General features: G+C 42.5%; 1 protein-coding gene across 1 annotated transcript; it reads right to left on the reverse strand.

Moving 5' to 3' along the window:
- Positions 1-1,831: 1,831 nt before the first annotated feature.
- Positions 1,832-10,893, reverse strand: LOC139371393 (protein ILRUN-like). The gene is made up of 5 exons (XM_071111780.1): positions 10,585-10,893; positions 9,742-9,896; positions 9,391-9,588; positions 6,969-7,276; positions 1,832-4,271 (listed from the first exon to the last, which is right to left on the reverse strand). The coding sequence occupies exons 1-5, from the start codon at positions 10,740-10,742 to the stop codon at positions 4,236-4,238; spliced, it is 855 nt and encodes a 284-aa protein (XP_070967881.1). The 5' UTR covers positions 10,743-10,893; the 3' UTR covers positions 1,832-4,235.
- Between the last annotated feature and the right edge of the window lie 9,659 nt (positions 10,894-20,552).

The raw sequence follows: 20,552 nt of genomic DNA on the forward strand, positions 1-20,552 counted from the left end.
CTGACATTTCACATTCTTAAAATAAAGTGGTGATCCTAACTGACCTAAGACAGGGAATTCTTACTAGGACTAAATGTCAGGAATTGTAAAAAACTGAGTTAAATGTATTTGGCTAACACCGAACCCAAACTGGCTGCACGCGTGCGCCATCGTGCATAAATGTATTTTGTCCTCCTACACCAAATGCGATCACGACACGCAGGTTAACATATCAAAGCAAGCTCTGAAACAACTACATTAATTTGGGAACAGGTCGAAAAGAATTACACATTTATGGCAATTTAGCTAGTTAGCTACCACTTGCTAGCTAATTTGTCCCATTTAGTTAACTTGCTGTTGCTAGCCAATTTGTCCTGGGATATAAACATTGAGTTGTTACTTTACCTGAAATCCACAAGGTCCTCTACTCCGCCAATTAATACACACATAAAACCCTCAACCGAATTGTTTCTAATCATCTTTCCTCATTCCAGGTTTTTTCATCTTTGAACTTATATGGTGATTGGCATTTAAACGTTCATAATATTACTACACCGACCGACAACACAGTTCGTCTTTCAATCACCCACGTGGGTAAAACCAATGAGGAGATGGCACGTGGGTACCTGCTTCTATAAACCAATGAGGAGATAGGAGAGGCAGGACTTGCAGCGTGATCTAGAAAGGAGTTCTATTTTAGCCCTTGGCAACGGAGATGCTCGTTGATGCGCGCGAGCAGTGTGGGTGCAATAATTGAATTACATAGATTTCTAAATGTATTTTGCAATGCTCTCGCACGCGAGGTGAGCGGTGTGGTCAGCCTATAAGGTGTATGTTCCGACTTCCGACTTCAACTGTACCTTAATAGAAAATGACTCAAGTAAAAGTCACCCAGTAAATTACACCCAGTCTGAAAGTATTTGGTTATAAATATATCAATATATCAAAAGTAAATGTAATAATTTTAAATTCCTTATATTAAGTAAAACAGGTTGCACCATTTTAATTTATTTTTACAGAGAGCTAGGGGCACACCTCTAACATTCATACATTGTTTAGAAACTAAGCATGTGTGTTTAGTGAGTCCACCAGATCAGAGGCAGTAGGCATGACCAGGGATGTTATCTTGATAAGTGTGTGAATTGGACCATTTTCCTGTCCTGATGAGCATTAAAAATGCAACGAGTACTTATGGGTGTCAGGAATAATGTATGGAGTAAAAAGTACATACTTTTCTTTTGGAATGTAGTGTGGTAAACATTGTCCAACATTTAAATAGTAAATTACAGATACTCCCAAAAAACTACTTAAGTTGTACTTTAAAGTATTTTTACTTAAGTACTTTACAGCACTGACATACTGAATCCATACGCTCAAACGCACCACCTATCTCAATGAGGACATTGATTTCTCCCCTTTCCAGTAGCCCCTCCCCCCTACACACTCAAGTCTGGTCCTTTCAGGCTACAGACTTTAGTCCCTAAAAAATCCAATGTATTCTCTTCTCCAACATTAAGTGGGGTTGTTTCAGAATAAACAAGTTGTTTCTCCTTTTCAGGCACTATACATTTACATTTAACATCATTATGTTCATATTGTCAGTCTGCCACAAAAGTTATGGGTTGTTTAATGAATGTCAATTTTTCTACCATTGTCCAACTGTAATTTATTTATATTTTTTTTACATGTGTATGCACTGTATATCGTTTATTTTCCGCTCTTCATGACATACAATGTGATTTAAGGTGCAGCTAACAGCAAAGTCAGTGCGAGTAGTACAAAAGTGCAAGTGAAGGTTCACGAAAGGTAAACGTGTTCATTTGGGGGATGCTGTGGGACTTTTTCCATTCCATTTTTTTTTATTGCTTTTGAGCATGTCTGAACTTTAGTCATTGTGATAACCCCACTTAAGTCAGTGTACAGTAAGATGAAGAAGTGAGATGGCCTACACTGAACCCTGGATAGAAGAGCCCACTGTGAGGAAACATCATACCTGTCCCATAAACCAACGGCCACACCATAAATGTGGGAAGCAACCCCTCTGTCACCACTACTGCTTACTTCTCACCAATAGACTTGCAGTTGTTTGTATTGCCACAGTAATGTTTTTCTCGGGGACCCAATACCTCATTGTTCTGTCATTTGGGAACTGCAGCCTCATCCTAGTGGTTAGAGTGTTGGACTAGTAACCGAAAGGTTGCAAGATCAATATCCCTGAGCTGACAAAGTAAAAAAATCTGTCGTTCTGCCCCTGAACAAGGCAGTTAACCCACTGTTCCTAGGCCATCATTGAAAATAAGAATTTGTTCTTAACTAGTAATTTTTTTTATTTTTTAAATCCTGTCAAAAGAGAACATACAACTGTGCTGTTGTCTCCTTGCCAAACGGGGCCGATTCCAAGGAATCATTCCCGTCACCTGCTAACCAATGTTTCAAACAGTGTGTTACATAAGTCAAAACTGAGTCAAAAAATAAACCTGGTGCCACATTTTCTGTTTCAGTGTTAATTTAATCGTACAAATGTTCATTTATACATATAGGAAAAAGGCTTTAATTTGACATTTTCTCTTCTCATGAATGTTCTATCATAAGACTATGCAAACGCGCCACTCTCCATGCCATCTTGCTTAAAACTGCACCCTCCCACCAAAATAAAAAAACGGAATAAAGCTAAGAATTAAACACTCTCTGGTTTCAGAGTAAAATGCAGAACAGTGAACACAGAGGACTAACATAATGCCCTTGACAAATACATAAATATGAAAGGCTGGTGTGAAAGCACAACAGCCACAAGAAAACAGGGACTTTTCATCAGAAGAAAGAAAGATAAGCCTCTTGTATGAGCATCTACAAGATCTTTAGTCTATGAATAACAATTGTCATCAATTTCCTTGTTTTTCATTTACTCATAACCTTGTGGAAATTGTGAAACATTGGAAGCAGAGAAATCTTGATTGCTTGAAGAACGTGAAGGTAAATAAAATAAATTAAAATAACATTCCAAATGGGAAACAAATTGCATAACATGATGTTAACTTGGTTGATACCATGTAATTGTAAACAATAATTAATATGACTACATCTCGTAATAGAGCATTCCACTCTGACGCAGAGGAATGAATGAATCCCAGGGTTGAACCTGTCCTTTTGAGCGTATGTACCCACTCGACTTAATTTGACAATCAAAACGGGACTCAACGTTGTTAAATGTGGAAGAAAATTAAAACACGGAGAATATATACTATTACAACAGACAATAATATCTAGATCCAGACAGCATACAGAAACTAAATCAAATCACCACTTGTAAACATCTGAAGTGACATCGTGCAAACTGCAGAAACAAAACAAACGGTGCTGATATTGTCAATGGCTTGAGCAGTCACAAACCCAGAATGTAAATACCTCTCCCTATGATGGGAAAGGGAAGTCTATTTTTCAATGTCTGGCGTGATGTGTCAGAGACCATTTGGTTTGGTTGTTTAGTTAATAGCACCATCTGCTGGCTCTAAAGAACAAGCTTTACCACATATGTGTCGTAAGTACAGTACAGCAAAGGCTTGTTTACGGGGCAACTCATTCACAGGCCTGTATCCTAATTTCTGAAACACCTGTGGAGAATTATATATTTTTTATTAGTATTATTTTGTTTAATCTATTTAGATACATAACCTACATAACCTACCTGGCCTACATACATAGGTCACCACAACTTCTTTACCCAAGTTGTATCCACCACTGTGTTCAGTAACATCCAAAAGGAAACTATACACATGCACAATTCAGAAAACACAGACAAGGATTCAAATCCTACAATAATAGCTCAACAGGCAAAATAGTTTTAGATGGCTTTTTCTCACACATTTCATTTGCTCAAGCTCACACACACATCCATCCTTTTGCTAAGCTCAACCAGCAGTGCCTACCCTACACTAATGAGGTGTGTTGACAGCTACAAAATAATAACAAAACATGTATGTAGTAGAATTTAGGATTTATAGCACTCTTTATGTAGCATTCACTCATGCTGATCTTGGGGGGGGTGCTGATGATGCTGGTAGGGTGTTCACTGGGATAGGTGCCTCCTTGTTCTCACTGTAGCTTGTGTTTTGGTGGAATGGGGTAGGGCCCAAGGGAGAGAGTTGTCTAGAGTCTGTATGAAATATGTGTCCCTCCCCTCTCCAGTGCCCCTGCCGCAGGTCAGCATCAGCATGCCCAGGTCTGTTCAGCACCACCTGGCCTGGGTCTCCATCTGTCTAACTCTGGCCTAACGGATAGGGTCCATGAACACCCTGAGGGGAGAGACAGAACACAGTCAACACAATGTATTCTACGAGTTATAATCTTTCTGTTATTTTTCTCTCTGCATTGTTGGGAAGTATTTCACTGTTAGTCTATACTTGTTGTTTACGAAGCATGTGGCAAATATATATATTTTTATTATTAGTTTGATTTGCATGATAGAAGTTCAGTGATCGCCCTGTAGCATTCACATCTGTAATTATGAAGTACTTTGAAAGGCTGGTCATGACAGACATCAACACCATCATCTCAGACACCATAGATCCACTCCAATTCTCATACTGCTTCAACAGATCCACAGATGACGTTATCTCAATTGTACTTCACATTGCCCTCTCCCACCTGGATAAGAGGGGAAATAACTCAGACTTCAGGTCAGCGTTCAACACCATAGTCCCCTCCAGGCTCATCACCAAGCTAGGGACCCTGGGACTGATGGAGATGAGTCAGCCTACAGGAAGGAGATCAGCGACTTAGCAGTGTGGTGCCAGGACAACAACCTCTCCCTCAACGCCAGTACGACCAAGGAGCTTTGTGGACTATAGTTAAAAGACGGGAGAGCACGTCCCCATCCACAGGGCTGTTGTGGAGCAGGTCAAGAGCTTCAAGTTCCTTGGTGTCCACATCACTAAGGACCTAACAAGGTCCACACACACCTGCACAATTGTGAAGAGGGCACGGTAGCGCCTATTCCCCCTCAGGAGGCAGAAAATATTTGGTATGGGCCCTCGGATCCTCCAAAAGTTTGACAGCTGCACCATCGAGAGCACCTTGACTGGCTGCATCACAGCTTGACCGCAAAGCGCTGGAGGGTGGTGCGGACAGCGCAGTACTTCACTGGGGGCCGAGCTCCCTGCCATCCAGGACCTCTATATCAGGCAGTGTCAGAGGAAGGCCTGAAAAAAATGGCAAAAGACTCCACCCACCCAAGCAAGGCTGTTCACTCTGCTACCGTCCGGCAATCAATATCGGAGACATGGCCAACAGGCTCCGAGCCCGCTTCTACCCCCAAGCCATAAGACAGCTAAATAGTCCATTAAGGGTGCCCAACATATCTTCACTGACCCTACGCACACTCACTAGACTATATACAGTGCATTCGCAAAGTATTCAGAGTCCTTCACTTTCCCCCCATTTTGTTACGTTACAGCCTTATTCTAAAATGGATTCTAAAAAATGTCCTCAATCTACACACAATAATGACGAAGCGAAAACAGGTTAAGATATTTTTGCAACTTTATAAAAATACTTATTTGCATAAGTATTCAGACCCTTTGCTATGAGACTTGAAATTGAGCTCAGGTACATCCTGTTTCCATTGATCATCCCCTTTCTCCCCAATTTCGTGATATCCAACTTGTAGTTACAGTCTTGTCCCATCACTGCAACACCTGTACGGACTCGGCAGAGGCGAAGGTCGAGAGCCATGCGCCCCCCGAAACACGACCCTGCCAAGCCACACTTCTTCTTGACACACTGCCCGCTTAACACTGAAGCCAGCCGCACCAATTTGTCGGAGGAAACACTGTACAGCTGGCGACCGGAGTCAGCTTGCATGCACCCGGCCCGCCACAAGGAGTCGCTAGAGCGAGATGGGACAAGGACAATCCAGCCGGCCAAACCCTCCCCTAACCCGGACGATGCTGGGCCATTCTGAACAGGGCAGGCCCCTACATACAGCACAGCTGTATTTCTCAGAAAGATAAGCTCAGCCGTATGTAAGAAAGTAACTCAGTCTATTACTGGCTCAATAAAATCTGTGAATGAGCAACAGAAGCAAGTGTTTCTGAACAGACTAGTTTACCCAGCCAAGAGTGGCAGTAAGTTAACAATGCTGGAATAAAATGGATTGCTCTGACAGAAGTAGGAGGTGATTTAGAGCAGGCACACACAGCTCTGAGGGCTATTGCACCAGTATATGGTTGTGAACTGACAAAGGGTTATTATCGCATAAACAGGTAAATTAATAAAAGGGGAATAAACTGGGCAGATGGTGGATGTTATTGCTCAGTGAAAACCACCAACTGACACGTAGGACCAGTTTCTCAGAAACAGATTAGGACTACAAGGTGCTTTCAATGGCGAATATCAGTTAAGAATGCTTTTTAGTCCAGGATTAGGCTTAATATGGGTCTGGGAAACCCAGTTGACCTTTAGAGCAGGGGTGCATAGGAGAATGGCGGAATTTTTAGAAGGTCTGTCTGTTGTGTCTGGTCACTAAGGTGACAGGTAGGCTTACTTTTGAGCCAGGTGAGGGTGCAGTAAACACTGGAAAAATGTATAACATTGTGTCGAAATCACAACAATGCTTTTCATAGATTACTGATTAACAATACTGATGGAAAACAATTTATCTGTGCCACAATTCAGAGCAGAGATCTATTGTGATTTTTCCACACATACTGTAAAGGTACAGTAGTGGCATCATCTGGAAAACCTGAGGGCAATTGCACCAGTATATGGTTGTGAACTGAACACGGTACTCTTTTGTGACAACAACATGTTTTATTTTGAATCGGACGTTTCAAAGCCAGCCATGAATAGAGCACTTTTTACACACATCCAAATGTGGCACAGAAATTGAACTTGTGCTCCCACAATGTTAAGCAAAAAACAGTGAGGAGTGGACATCAGCTTGTTTCGAGGCAAGCTAACCTTGGTTCATTCATTCATTCATTCATACATACCTGACTGTAAGTCACTACTGACAGATTGTTTTGTAGCCCATTCGATGCTCTATTTACAGCATTGTGAGACAGTCCGTTTTCATCTTGCTGGATGGCGTCCTGCCTGCCCTCCCAGGCTCCTCCAGGCTCTTTGAAGTTGTTGTCGTCTCCGGCGTCGTGTTTGCTCTTCTGTGGCGAGGCAAAAGGGTTGAAGTCTCCCTCTACGTTGCGGTGCGGCTGGGTGTTGAACTCTGTCTCGAAGCAGGAAAGCTGCTGTGTCACGCCCAAAAGACCACCCACCTCCACGCTGAGGATCACCCAGATGACGTCTGTGTGGACAGAGAAAGTGACACACACCAGGCATTAAGGGTGACTTGTTCTGTCCAGGAGACAGCACTGGTGGTAGTGATAGGAGTTAAACACCCAAAATGCTCAGTAGTCAATTAGAAAAAAGTTTACTTTACATTTTGGTCAAGTTGACCAATTTCAAGACATTGATTGACTACTCAATGTCTTGAAAAAGTACTTCACACTAAAAATGTTTCATGGGTCCGAAATGGATCCGTGGCTTTCCCACCCGACCCAATATATATATATATATATATTTATTTTTTTCCTCACTGAGACATGTTCCGAATAGACCAGAGGACAGTCAGTCCCGTTCCGAAAAGGACAGTGGAAAACAGACCCGTGCTGGTTCAGATCCGAGAGTAGAAAGAGAGAGAAAGAAACCTCCAACTGGGCGCTGCCAGCGCCATCAATAAACAAGCCATATTGGCCAAATGATCCACAGGCACATTCTTAAAAAAATATTTTGTTGTGTTTCGATGTGCAGCATATTCAAAACATTAGAATCTATTTATTACTTTATTAGTTTTTACTTTCATAAAAAAATATTTGTCTATGTCACAGTTCAGCTGTCGGAGATTTGAGCGATAAATGCATCAGGGAATTGCATGCATACAGGCCTAAATTATATTGTTAGATTAAAGGAGTAAGTCTGGTTGGCCTAAAACCTTCTTCCTCACCTCAAATTCAACTGTCGAAGTCAGTTGGAATGCCGGAGTGCACTGCCTTCATATGCCTGCAGTAAGCCTAATAATAGCCATACGCCACAAAACCTTCACAAAAGTTGCTTAACTTTAATAGGGTAATATCAAAAGTAAGTCAAGTCATTGTTTATAGGGGAAATACGAACAGGTTATTATATAAATGGATGAAATTAATGACCAACAAAAGTCGATTGTCTACCGTAGGACAATCCAGCGAATGACATCAATACGCTAATGCTATTTATTTTACAACATGCCTACTTTAAACCTTGAACTAAATAGGGAGGACAAAATTAAAGACGGTTAGAATTTAATTTAGCCAACAAAAATGTATCAACAAAATGAAACAAAACACTTTTTGCATAGGTTATTTAAAGAACTGATTAAGATGATTAAATAGGCCTACAATAACAATAATGACTAAACAATTGATAAATACAAAATGCATCAAACCTAAATAGCGAGATGCACACAGTCCATTTGGCCACGCCAGCTTTCTTATCTTTGTCCACTACAATATTAAAACTTGTCCCTGGGGACATTCCCCTTGTCGGCTTCTTTTCACTCTACTCTTTCACATCAATGAAGGACTCTTAGCAATCAACTGTAGCCTAGGCCAAGGTTGTTATTTTATTTTATTTATTTATTTATTTTCTCTCATATATATATATATATATATATATATATATGTGTGTGAGGGTAGCAGCCGGAACCAGTTTCAGCTGGACAAAAGCTGTACGTATTATTGAGTTGCAATTAGCTGACACAGATAACAAGCTCGCAGTTCTCATCACACAAACACAAAATTAGGACAGGTCCAATTGGGTCCAGTCAGTAAAGGCATTTTAATTGCACATACCCAAGACACGTGGCAATTATATCAGACCTGACCAATATCTGAGACAAAAGTCTGAATTTAGGACCCAGACCCGCTACGGTCCTGTGTCGGATCTCAGAATTTCAGGTCTGTTGAAACCGTGAAGACCTGTAGTCAGCACACAAACATGCAGGTTGACGTTTAATGTCATGAGTCTTGCCCTTTAGGCAGAACTGAGCGGTTTCTGCTAGATGGGCCAGCAGCAAAGTCAAAATTGGCTATATTGTAAAAATTCATGAAAACAAACAATGAGCTTTTTGGTCTTAATTAAAAGGTTAGGCATTATGGTTAGCAGTGTGGTTTAGGTTAGGGATAAAATCAGATTTTATGACTTTGTGGCAGTGCCAGCTACTGACCACTCAGCAGAGCTGCCTCCAGAACAAGATCCATGTCGATAAACGCTAACCTGCCACAAACATGCAAAGGTTAACATGTGTGGATAATTTCTAGACTTGGTTACACACTTATAAAACATGTTGTCCACAAAACAGTGTGCCTGCACCCAAAGACCTACCTCCGTAAAACAGCCCTGTGGGTGTGCACATCCTCCATTGGCCCTGGTACATGCCGGGCGCTGCGGGGCTACGCATCTGCACACTGACGTCTGAGATCTCCTGGGGTTCCAGACAGCGCACCATCACTATGTTGACGTGGCCAAACTGGTCCCCTCCAATGTACTTCAGACATACCCCAGGTGGCCAGGAATCTGCACCTGTGAAAGAGACAGACAAAGAGATTACACACGTTTACAGGCCAGTGGTTTCCGGGTCTTACATTGCAGTGAAGGTTTTTCTTCTTGTGTGACATTACATTGACGAATCATAGGTATGGCGATATGATGTAGATGTCTGAAAGGTAACCACACCTGTGTTCTGTATCCTCCAGGTCTTTGTGAATGGTGTGTCGGGGGGAACAGACTCTCCCTCACCAATCGTCACATCCTCCACAAAGGACATGGATGGTGTGTTGATGCTGGGACTCTCAACATCATAATAGGCACCGATGGCTGCCTGTAGATTCCTATTTTAATGGCAAAAGGCATTTAGAAGAGTGGGTGAGTCAATGCCATGTTTAATTAGCAAGTATTCAAACCTGATCCAGTTCCTGAAACTACTTCACAACAAGAACATTTAAAAGAAGGAAAAAAATGTAAAAGTATATCTTGCTGATAATGATTTTCCCTTGCAAGAATGAGTCGAGGTCATTTATCAGGATTGTTTTATTTTGTTCAGTGATAAAGTCTTGATCACTAGCCTAGATTAGCTCACTACCGATTAAATTACGTCATCATATCACAAACACTTGTTAGGTGATATAAAATGTACGCCTAGAGCCTCTTGGCGCAAGCTTTAACATTAGCGGTATATCTAGACCACAACTAGTTCAAACGCTTACAACTAGTGTTAGCTAGCTAACGTTACACAATTAACAAATCTGGTCAGGTTAGTTATGGTGAATATTTATGTTGCAATACGTCCTTTTGTTTTTAGCAAAAGGTAGCTAGACTTAATTTGTAACAGATGACCAGTGACTAACTATCTGGCGTTAGCTACAGTTTCACATAGCTATGTCTTAGCAGCAATGACAGTCCGTGCAAAATATCGACACAAGAAGCTATACATGCAAGAGAAAAAGAGAGCCTCGGGGACTACTCAAAATGTACCTAGCTAGCTACTATACAAGCTAGGCCCCACATCCCCGAACTCACCAGTTGCTCATGTCAAGGAAGAAAGCGCATCCTGCCGGGTTGACCTGGAACCCCAGCAGTCTTTGGAACTCTGAGATGAGGACGTCCTTGTCAGTGGTGCCCATGCAGTTGAATTTCTGAACGAACTCCGGGTCCAGGTCTATGTCCATGCCCTCCATTGGCAGGTCTCCCGTGGCAGCGACGAGGGGTTCTCTCCTAATTTAGTCCGAGGCCTTGTCCAGTCATAACAACCAGTTCAACAACAACAAGCGTAATACGCATGGCTGCGGGAGGGACAACGTTGGACGTCGGTGCAATCGAACGTCACCTTTCGTCACGGTGTATGGACTAGAATTAGAAATTAAAATAATTAATTTAATAGGATCTCTATGTGTGGACTTTTGTTTACGTCATCTGTTGCTATTCGAATTATTATTTTCATTGGCTTTTCTTTCGTTAATGATAAAACAGATTAGGTCATTCAATTAATGCTATTCATCCGTCTTTTTGTAGTTACTAAACAAAATATAAACGCAACATGCAACCATTTCAAAGATTTGACTGAGTTACAGTTCATAGAATGAAATCAGTCAATTGAAATAAATTCATTAGGCCGTAATTTATGGATTTCACATGACTGGGCAGTGGCACAGCCATGGGAGGGCTTAGCCCCAGCCACTTGGGAGCCAAACCAAGTCAGTTTTTCACCACAAAAGGGATTTATTTCAGACAGAAATACTCCTCCTCTGGGATCTTTTATTTCAGCTCATGAAACACTTTACATGTTGCGTTTATATATATTTTTCAGTATTGTTAGCTCTGGTCCAATGCACAGCTATATATTTGGATTTCAGTAACTTGGTTAACCTGCTTTTCTGTATCCCACAGATACAAAAAAAGCTATGCAAGCAACCTTACGGGTGATACGTACCTTACACATGACTCGCCAGCCTTTCATTTTCAGGTTTTGACACACACACACACAAACTTTGGAGGTCCATCAACCTATTTAAATACCTCATACCCTACAGTAACCTGTAGGTCATGAGAGAACCTTCATAAATCCGCAGAACGTTAATAACCTATTTATTCACACTTTATGTAGTATCCTGTAATACTTAGTCCATATCGCATGACTCTGTATTTAATTTAAAGTTATACCCCTTTGGTAATTTATAACGCATACATAAATGCCTTGTATCATATGACGCTGTATTTAGTATGAAGTCAGATACTTCCGGCGCCGACAGAGATGGCCGCCTCGCTTCGCGTTCCTAGGAAACTATGCAGTTTTTTGTTTTTTTACGTGTTATTTCTTACATTAGTACCCCAGGTCATCTTAGGTTTCATTACATACAGTCGAGAAGAACTACTGAATATAAGATCAGCATCAACTCACCATCAGTACGACCAAGAATATGTTTTTCGCGACGCGGATCCTGTGTTCTGCCTTACAAACAGGACAACGGAGTGGATCCTATGCAGCGACCCAAAAAAACGACTCCGAAAGAGAGGGAAACGAGGCGGTCTTCTGGTCAGACTCCGGAGACGGGCACAGCGCGCACCACTCCCTAGCATTCTTCTTGCCAATGTCCAGTCTCTTGACAACAAGGTTGATGAAATCCGAGCAAGGGTAGCATTCCAGAGGGACATCAGAGACTGTAACGTTCTTTGCTTCACGGAAACGTGGCTTACTGGAGAGACGCTATCCGAAGCGGTGCAGCCAACAGGTTTCTCCACGCATCGCGCAGACAGGAAAAAACATCTTTCTGGTAAAAAGAGGGGCGGGGGCGTATGCCTTATGACTAACGTGACATGGTGCGATGAAAGAAACATACAGGAACTCAAATCCTTCTGTTCACCTGATTTAGAATTCCTCACAATCAAATGTAGACCGCATTATCTACCAAGAGAATTCTCTTCGATTATAATCACAGCCGTATATATCCCCCCCCAAGCAGACACATCGATGGCTCTGAACGAACTTTATTTAACTCTCTGCAAACTGGAAACAATTTATCCGGAGGCTGCATTCATTGTAGCTGGGGATTTTAACAAGGCTAATCTGAAAACAAGACTCCCCAAATTTTATCAGCATATCGATTGCGCAACCAGGGGAGGAAAGACCTTGGACCATTGTTACTCTAACTTCCGCGACGCATATAAGGCCCTGCCCCGCCCCCCTTTCGGAAAAGCTGACCACGACTCCATTTTGTTGATCCCTGCCTACAGACAGAAACTAAAACAAGAGGCTCCCACGCTGAGGTCTGTCCAACGCTGGTCCGACCAAGCTGACTCCACACTCCAAGACTGCTTCCATCACGTGGACTGGGAGATGTTTCGTATTGCGTCAGATAACAACATTGACGAATACGCTGATTCGGTGTGCGAGTTCATTAGAACGTGCGTTGAAGATGTCGTTCCCATAGCAACGATTAAAACATTCCCTAACCAGAAACCGTGGATTGATGGCAGCATTCGTGTGAAACTGAAAGCGCGAACCACTGCTTTTAATCAGGGCAAGGTGTCTGGTAACATGACCGAATACAAACAGTGCAGCTATTCCCTCCGCAAGGCTATCAAACAAGCTAAGCGCCAGTACAGAGACAAAGTAGAATCTCAATTCAACGGCTCAGACACAAGAGGCATGTGGCAGGGTCTACAGTCAATCACGGACTACAGGAAGAAACCCAGCCCAGTCACGGACCAGGATGTCTTGCTCCCAGGCAGACTAAATAACTTTTTTGCCCGCTTTGAGGACAATACAGTGCCACTGACACGGCCTGCAACGAAAACATGCGGTCTCTCCTTCACTGCAGCCGAGGTGAGTAAGACATTTAAACGTGTTAACCCTCGCAAGGCTGCAGGCCCAGATGGCATCCCCAGCCGCGCCCTCAGAGCATGCGCAGACCAGCTGGCCGGTGTGTTTACGGACATATTCAATCAATCCCTATACCAGTCTGCTGTTCCCACATGCTTCAAGAGGGCCACCATTGTTCCTGTTCCCAAGAAAGCTAAGGTAACTGAGCTAAATGACTACCGCCCCGTAGCACTCACATCCGTCATCATGAAGTGCTTTGAGAGACTAGTCAAGGACCATATCACCTCCACCCTACCTGACACCCTAGACCCACTCCAATTTGCTTACCGCCCAAATAGGTCCACAGACGATGCAATCTCAACCACACTGCACACTGCCCTAACCCATCTGGACAAGAGGAATACCTATGTGAGAATGCTGTTCATCGACTACAGCTCGGCATTCAACACCATAGTACCCTCCAAGCTCGTCATCAAGCTCGAGACCCTGGGTCTCGACCCCGCCCTGTGCAACTGGGTACTGGACTTCCTGACGGGCCGCCCCCAGGTGGTGAGGGTAGGCAACAACATCTCCTCCCCGCTGATCCTCAACACTGGGGCCCCACAAGGTTGCGTTCTGAGCCCTCTCCTGTACTCCCTGTTCACCCACGACTGCGTGGCCACGCACGCCTCCAACTCAATCATCAAGTTTGCGGACGACACAACAGTGGTAGGCTTGATTACCAACAACGATGAGACGGCCTACAGGGAGGAGGTGAGGGCCCTCGGAGTGTGGTGTCAGGAAAACAACCTCACACTCAACGTCAACAAAACTAAGGAGATGATTGTGGACTTCAGGAAACAGCAGAGGGAACACCCCCCTATCCACATCGATGGAACAGTAGTGGAGAGGGTAGCAAGTTTTAAGTTCCTCGGCATACACATCACAGACAAACTGAATTGGTCCACTCACACAGACAGCATCGTGAAGAAGGCGCAGCAGCGCCTCTTCAACCTCAGGAGGCTGAAGAAATTCGGCTTGTCACCAAAAGCACTCACAAACTTCTACAGATGCACAATCGAGAGCATCCTGGCGGGCTGTATCACCGCCTGGTATGGCAACTGCACCGCCCTCAACCGTAAGGCTCTCCAGAGGGTAGTGAGGTCTGCACAACGCATCACCGGGGGCAAACTACCTGCCCTCCAGGACACCTACACCACCCGATGTCACAGGAAGGCCATAAAGATCATCAAGGACATCAACCACCCGAGCCACTGCCTGTTCACCCCGCTATCATCCAGAAGGCGAGGTCAGTACAGGTGCATCAAAGCTGGGACCGAGAGACTGAAAAACAGCTTCTATCTCAAGGCCATCAGACTGTTAAACAGCCACCACTAACACTGAGTGGCTGCTGCCAACACACTGACACTGACTCAACTCCAGCCACTTTAATAATGGGAATTGATGGGAAATGATGTAAATATATCACTAGCCACTTTAAACAATGCTACCTTATATAAATGTTACTTACCCTACATTATTCATCTCATATGCATACGTATATACTGTACTCTATATCATCGACGGTATCCTTATGTAATACATGTATCACTAGCCACTTTATACTATACTATGCCACTTTGTTTACATACTCATCTCATTTGTACATACTGTACCCGATACCATCTACTGTATCTTGCCTATGCTGCTCTGTACCATCACTCATTCATATATCCTTATGTACATATTCTTTATCCCCTTACACTGTGTACAAGACAGTAGTTTTGGAATTGTTAGTTAGATTACTTGTTATTACTGCATTGTCGGAACTAGAAGCACAAGCATTTCGCTACACTCGCATTAACATCTGCTAACCATGTGTATGTGACAAATAAAATTTGATTTGATTTGATTTGATTTAGACACCTTTGGTCATTCATAACACAGACATAAATGCCTTGTATGTGACTGACCGGATCGATTCGATCTTATGTAGCAACATTGTGTTTTTTTACATTGGATAAAAGTAGAGATTTAAAGCTAGAAAATAGTATATCACTACAGTTGAGGAACAATGAGAAAGTCATTCTGCTTTGAAAGTTGATAAACTGGTAAGCTCACTTTTGAGAAAATGGCCTTTGAATGTTTTGGTAGACCTACTGGAGAGCTCTTCTTTGTCTACACACATTCAGCATCGTTCGCATCCTCTTAAGCTTTAGCCCCACCCATCTGTTTAAGGGTTGATCTGAGCATTCTGTCCTAACAACAGCAGCCAAGCACTCAAGCTAACATGCTAGCTACTTCCAGACACAAATGAGAGAACAGCTCACTCTGACCATTTTATTCGCCCTAGCAGATCTGGTTAGGCTGTTTTTATGTTATCCAGGGCATTGGTGACTGAAACTGTGCTGCTGGCAACAATTTATTATTTTTTGCCAACGTTAACTGACACCGGCCATATTCAACGGGTGCTGAGCGTTCGTAAGTTATTCTGTGCTCGGGCACACTCAGGCAAGATTGCTCTGAAATCTAGGTAGATAGCCAGAGAGAATTTACCAGCTACGTCTATCAACAGCTGTCGCAATGACATTCCATTTGTGAATTATCGGGACCCCGATCTGGTGCTGGTTCGAGAAGAACATTGGTACTGCTGCTGCTTCATGTTTCTCTCCTCCTCCAACATAGACAATTCAACATGAAGGATGTGCATCTTCATATCATGCTCTTCTTTTAAATACTTTAGTTTGCGCCCATGAAATTCAATGGCATGTTTTGTTACCAATCCAGGGCTATTGTTTGAGCTATCTTTGTTGTGAGAAGTGCTGCATAGCCAAAGCATCTCAGCGGGCTAGTCAATTTCTGTCATTGTCTGCCTCAACCATGGGATCATCTGGGTCATCCTCATCTTCAATGCAAGGATCTGGGCAGCCATGCTGTTTGAGGTCATTGAGACACACTGCTGTTGCAATCGTGACAATTCAGCAATTTCTTTGTTGAAAGCGCAATGTGTTTCTGAGACCCTGGAAACGACTCCTCCATACACCAAACATGCACTCCACTACACCTCTGGTGCGGATATGAGCTTGGTTGTACCATTGTTGCTCAGGTCCTATTGCATGAAGATAGCGGGTGAGCAAGAAGTTGGTCTGTGCATACCCACTGTCACCAAGTAGGATTCCCCTATGTTGTCCTCCTTCAAGCTGAGCATACAAAGAGAAGTTTTGGAAAATCCTTGTGTCGTGAGTTGTACCTTTACAACTTGCCTCAATGTTGGAGAATTGCACACTGGGAGTGTACACACTTTGTACATTTATTGAGAACCAGTTTTTAAGATTCCTGTACTCCTCAGCATCTGCTGTAGCGGTACAGTTGATGGGAATATGGCATTCCCGTATTCATAGAACCTTATAGGTGGCTTGGGCAGCAGCATCAGGGACCTTTATGTAATTGTATTTCAGTTCACATATAGCATTGCAGACTTTGTGGAGTATTCTGCATACAGTCTGTTCACTTACACCACACAAATCTCCTGTTTCACAATGGAAGGTTCCAGATGCCAAAAAAAGGTGATCAGTACTTGAATGGTAGGAGTGATGGATCTTCCCAGAAGAGAGTCAGATTAAAGCCTTGGCTCAAGCAAACAAATGTCAACTACATTTTCTTTGTACATACCGAAACGGTTACAGAAATGAATTTCATTAAAATCCTTCAGTGGGTTGCTCTTGACTATAACCACCCCTCTGTCTAGCCTTGGTTGTGCTCTTTGATCGTCATTGAAATAGTCAAGGTAATCCCTTTTCCTCCATTGCCAAGGTCAACCTGGGGTCCAACATCGGTGAGAAAGACCCACTGCAGCTCATGAAAACATAAAGAGAATGTGAAAGACTACTACCAGAAATGGATGGAGGAGAAGGCACAGAGCCTCATCGATAAAACAGGCAGGGTTGGATAGGTTACTTTTTAAATGTAATCCGTTACTAGTTACCTGTCCAAAATTGTTATCAGTAATGTAACTTTTGGATTACCCAAACTCAGTAACTTAATCCGATTACATTTAGTTTATTTTAGATTACGTTCCCTTTAAAAGGCATTAGAAGAAGACAAAAATGTATGTTACCAATTGAACAACATTATTGCAGGATAAATCAATGTTAAAGTTAACATAGCTTGGCATATATGTATGTTACATATTACTTTGTTTTTTTACGTAGGCTTCTTCTAACCCATCGCTTTCTATTACATTTTATACAATTAAATGATATCTTTACATTAATAAATATAATTTAAAAGTCCAAACAGGGACAACTACAGATTGCCTCTGTAAGTCTATCAAAAGTGTTTCCAGTTTGAGCACGTGTCCATTAGGCCTATGGATTTATTTATTTAATCAGCATGAATTAGATTGAGCAATAAAACCCCCACTTTTATTCGATAGGCTGGGATCCGCACTATGCAGCTGTTGCCAGAACCCATTTTTTACTGGCTGTCCACTGGTTTGAAAAACAATGATTGATAGGCAGCTTAAACTTCTTGAATTCAACCATTATTGGGTTCAAATACAGATTTGTGAACAGCCATCCACAACAACCACAATCCGTAAGGCGCAAATAACTAAATGAGAGAGCAGCAGTGTGATTCACATCAATGCGCTATGTAGATATCAATAATAAGTTATATCCGTAGTGCCGTAGACTACAACACTGCTGTCATTCGTACCGCCAATTCTTTATTTATTTATTTATTCTTTGGATGCCGACAGCAGTCGCACCATTGGAAGACAGAGCTTGGACTGTAGCCTACAAAAGCCTATTCCTGAGCTATGTTCGAATACCCGTACTAACATACTGTATACAACATACTTAATGAGTATATACTACATACTATATACAATTAGTTAATTTTATTTAATATAAACAAACAGTATGCTTTCAGTTGAGCATACTAGCTCTTCAGCTGTCTACCGGAAGTTGATGCTGTTGCTATGCAACCTCTTGCTAGCTAGTTAGCATAACAAATTACTAGTTAGACATTTGGGTGTGTTAGAAAGAGGAGGAAGGGAAGCGCTACTAAGGTACACAATAGTACATTTTGGTTGACAGAAGATGCTCTTTGGTAAAAGTGGTGAATTGGTCATCAAAAACAAAGGAGGACCAAGGCACTTCTTAAATTCAATCTGGAGTGCCAGAGTGCGCTCGTAGATTCAGAACATTGTCAGATTGTCCATTTGTAAATTCAGAGCGTTTCACTCTCGGAGTGCACACTGGACGCTCAGGCCTAGGAGTAGGGTTGGTTTGAGCATTCTGACCTTACAACGGCAGTCAAGCACCCAAGCTAACATTGGCTAGCTTGCTAGCTACTTACAGACACAAATGAGACCACTCTGACCATTTTACTCGCCCTAGCAGAGCTGGTTAGGCAGTTTTCATGTTACCCAGAGCATTGGTGACTGCAACTGTGCTGCTGGCAACAATTTGATTAGAGGTTTACTGACACCGGCCATATTCAACAGGTGTTGAGCGCTGGTAAATTCATTATTCTGCAGTGAAAGTGCTCTGAAATCAGAGTAGATAGAACGCACAATGACTATACTATTTAGCTAAGCTAAGAATGACGGGAATAATCAAGTCAATAAACATTGGGTAGTTAGTTAGCCTATATTTAATGTACTGTCAAGTTTGATGTATAAGTAGCCAACTAACGTTAGGTAGCTAACTAACAACATACCAGTAATGATACGCTATGTGGTTCGTAAGGACAGCGTAGCTAACAAAATGAATTGGTATCTGCTCTTGTTTTGACTTTGACTGCATATTTTCCGCCATTTTCTTCAAATCTGGAAACAATGTGAAGCCACACCCATTTCCTGAAGAATTGTTTTGTTTATAAGCAACAGCTTGTGCAGATACAAAACATTCACAAGCCCCACACACCCATAATAATAATATAGTGTGAATAATGTAGAGAATTCAGGGGTAGCCCTGACCAGGATTTGAACTCCAGTCCAGCAACTGTCAGCCCAACACCTTAGCCCTTACGCACTAATCATCAAGCGCAGAGAGCCCAACCTCTTTTAAGGTCGCGACACTACCTCCTTCCTTTGAGTCCTCATGCTTCTTTATGCCAAGACCTTCACATTAACAAACGCCTCTCCGATGGCCTCAGTGGTAGCCCCGACCGGGACTCAAATCAGGTTCCTGCCACTGTCAACCCAACACCTTATCCCTAGGTGTTGTTTGTTTAGGTGTTGGGTCGCTACAATAAGTTAACATGTTGCCTTGTGTTTTCCTCCTCAGCGGATGCCTTCCAATCGGGGAAGATCCCGCCGAGTCCGTTCACTGGTTCCCTAGTTCGTTATGTTTTTATCGGCTTGTCAAAAAAACATCTTCAAAAAGTAGGTTAACTTCGCACGTTCATCCAAAATAATTCCAGCATCCGAACAGTGCACTGTGCACCCGCCAACTTTCCTTGAATTTGTAAGTGGCTGAAACAATTTCACTGGAGAAAGTAATCAAGCGAGCGAAACAGCGTCCCTCTGTCTTACTATGTGTGGCCCATGTATCTGATGCTGTCTGGCAAAAAAAGTGTATGACATGCCTTACTCTTTTTGGCCAGACAGCATCAGATTAATGGGCTACACATACTGAGACAGAGGGGCACTGTTTTTCTCGTTCAGATGCTTAAATCTAGGATTGATGCGTCATTATTTCGGCTTGCGTCTCGGTCAAATAAATTATCAATATTTAAATGTTTTATTTGGATGGGCAAGGAGGTACGGTACGGAGGGCCAGGCCCCCTAAGGTCCGCCCATAATGTCGGCCCTATACTGGGGACTGAGCTTTTGCAGCGTTCATAACATCTCCTACTATTGTAAAAATGAGCATGAGACTGGGCATGAAACGCCCCTCCAGCTCATAATTACTAGTGGGATCCCTGAGCTCTGACTTCTCTTACATGCTGAACTCTGATCACTACTAAATAAATGACCCTTGATAACAATTTCAGCAGTTAAATGCAACAACAAAACATTATTTATAAAAAGCAATCTATTGATATTGTTTTTGAACACTATAATTTGTTTACAAGCATGATAGCTGTTGTTTTAGTTTATGGTTGACAAAGCTTGTTTGTGTCAAAAGTTTCTGACAACATGCCCGGCAGAACTACTAAGAACTCGACCAAAACCACCACC

Source organism: Oncorhynchus clarkii, chromosome 17 (assembly GCF_045791955.1).
Source record: "Oncorhynchus clarkii lewisi isolate Uvic-CL-2024 chromosome 17, UVic_Ocla_1.0, whole genome shotgun sequence".
NCBI classification, from domain to species: domain Eukaryota; kingdom Metazoa; phylum Chordata; class Actinopteri; order Salmoniformes; family Salmonidae; genus Oncorhynchus; species Oncorhynchus clarkii.

Coding starts and splice junctions, on each gene's coding strand:
- LOC139371393 (XM_071111780.1), bottom strand. CDS start 10,742: ATGGAGGGCATGGACATAGACCTGGACCCGGAGTTCGTTCAGAAATTC. Junction 7,277..9,390: donor CACAGGGCTGTTTTACGGAG/GTAGGTCTTTGG, acceptor CTGTCCACACAG/ACGTCATCTGGGTGATCCTC. Junction 4,272..6,968: donor CAGTAGTGACTTACAGTCAG/GTATGTATGAAT, acceptor CTCTCCCCTCAG/GGTGTTCATGGACCCTATCC.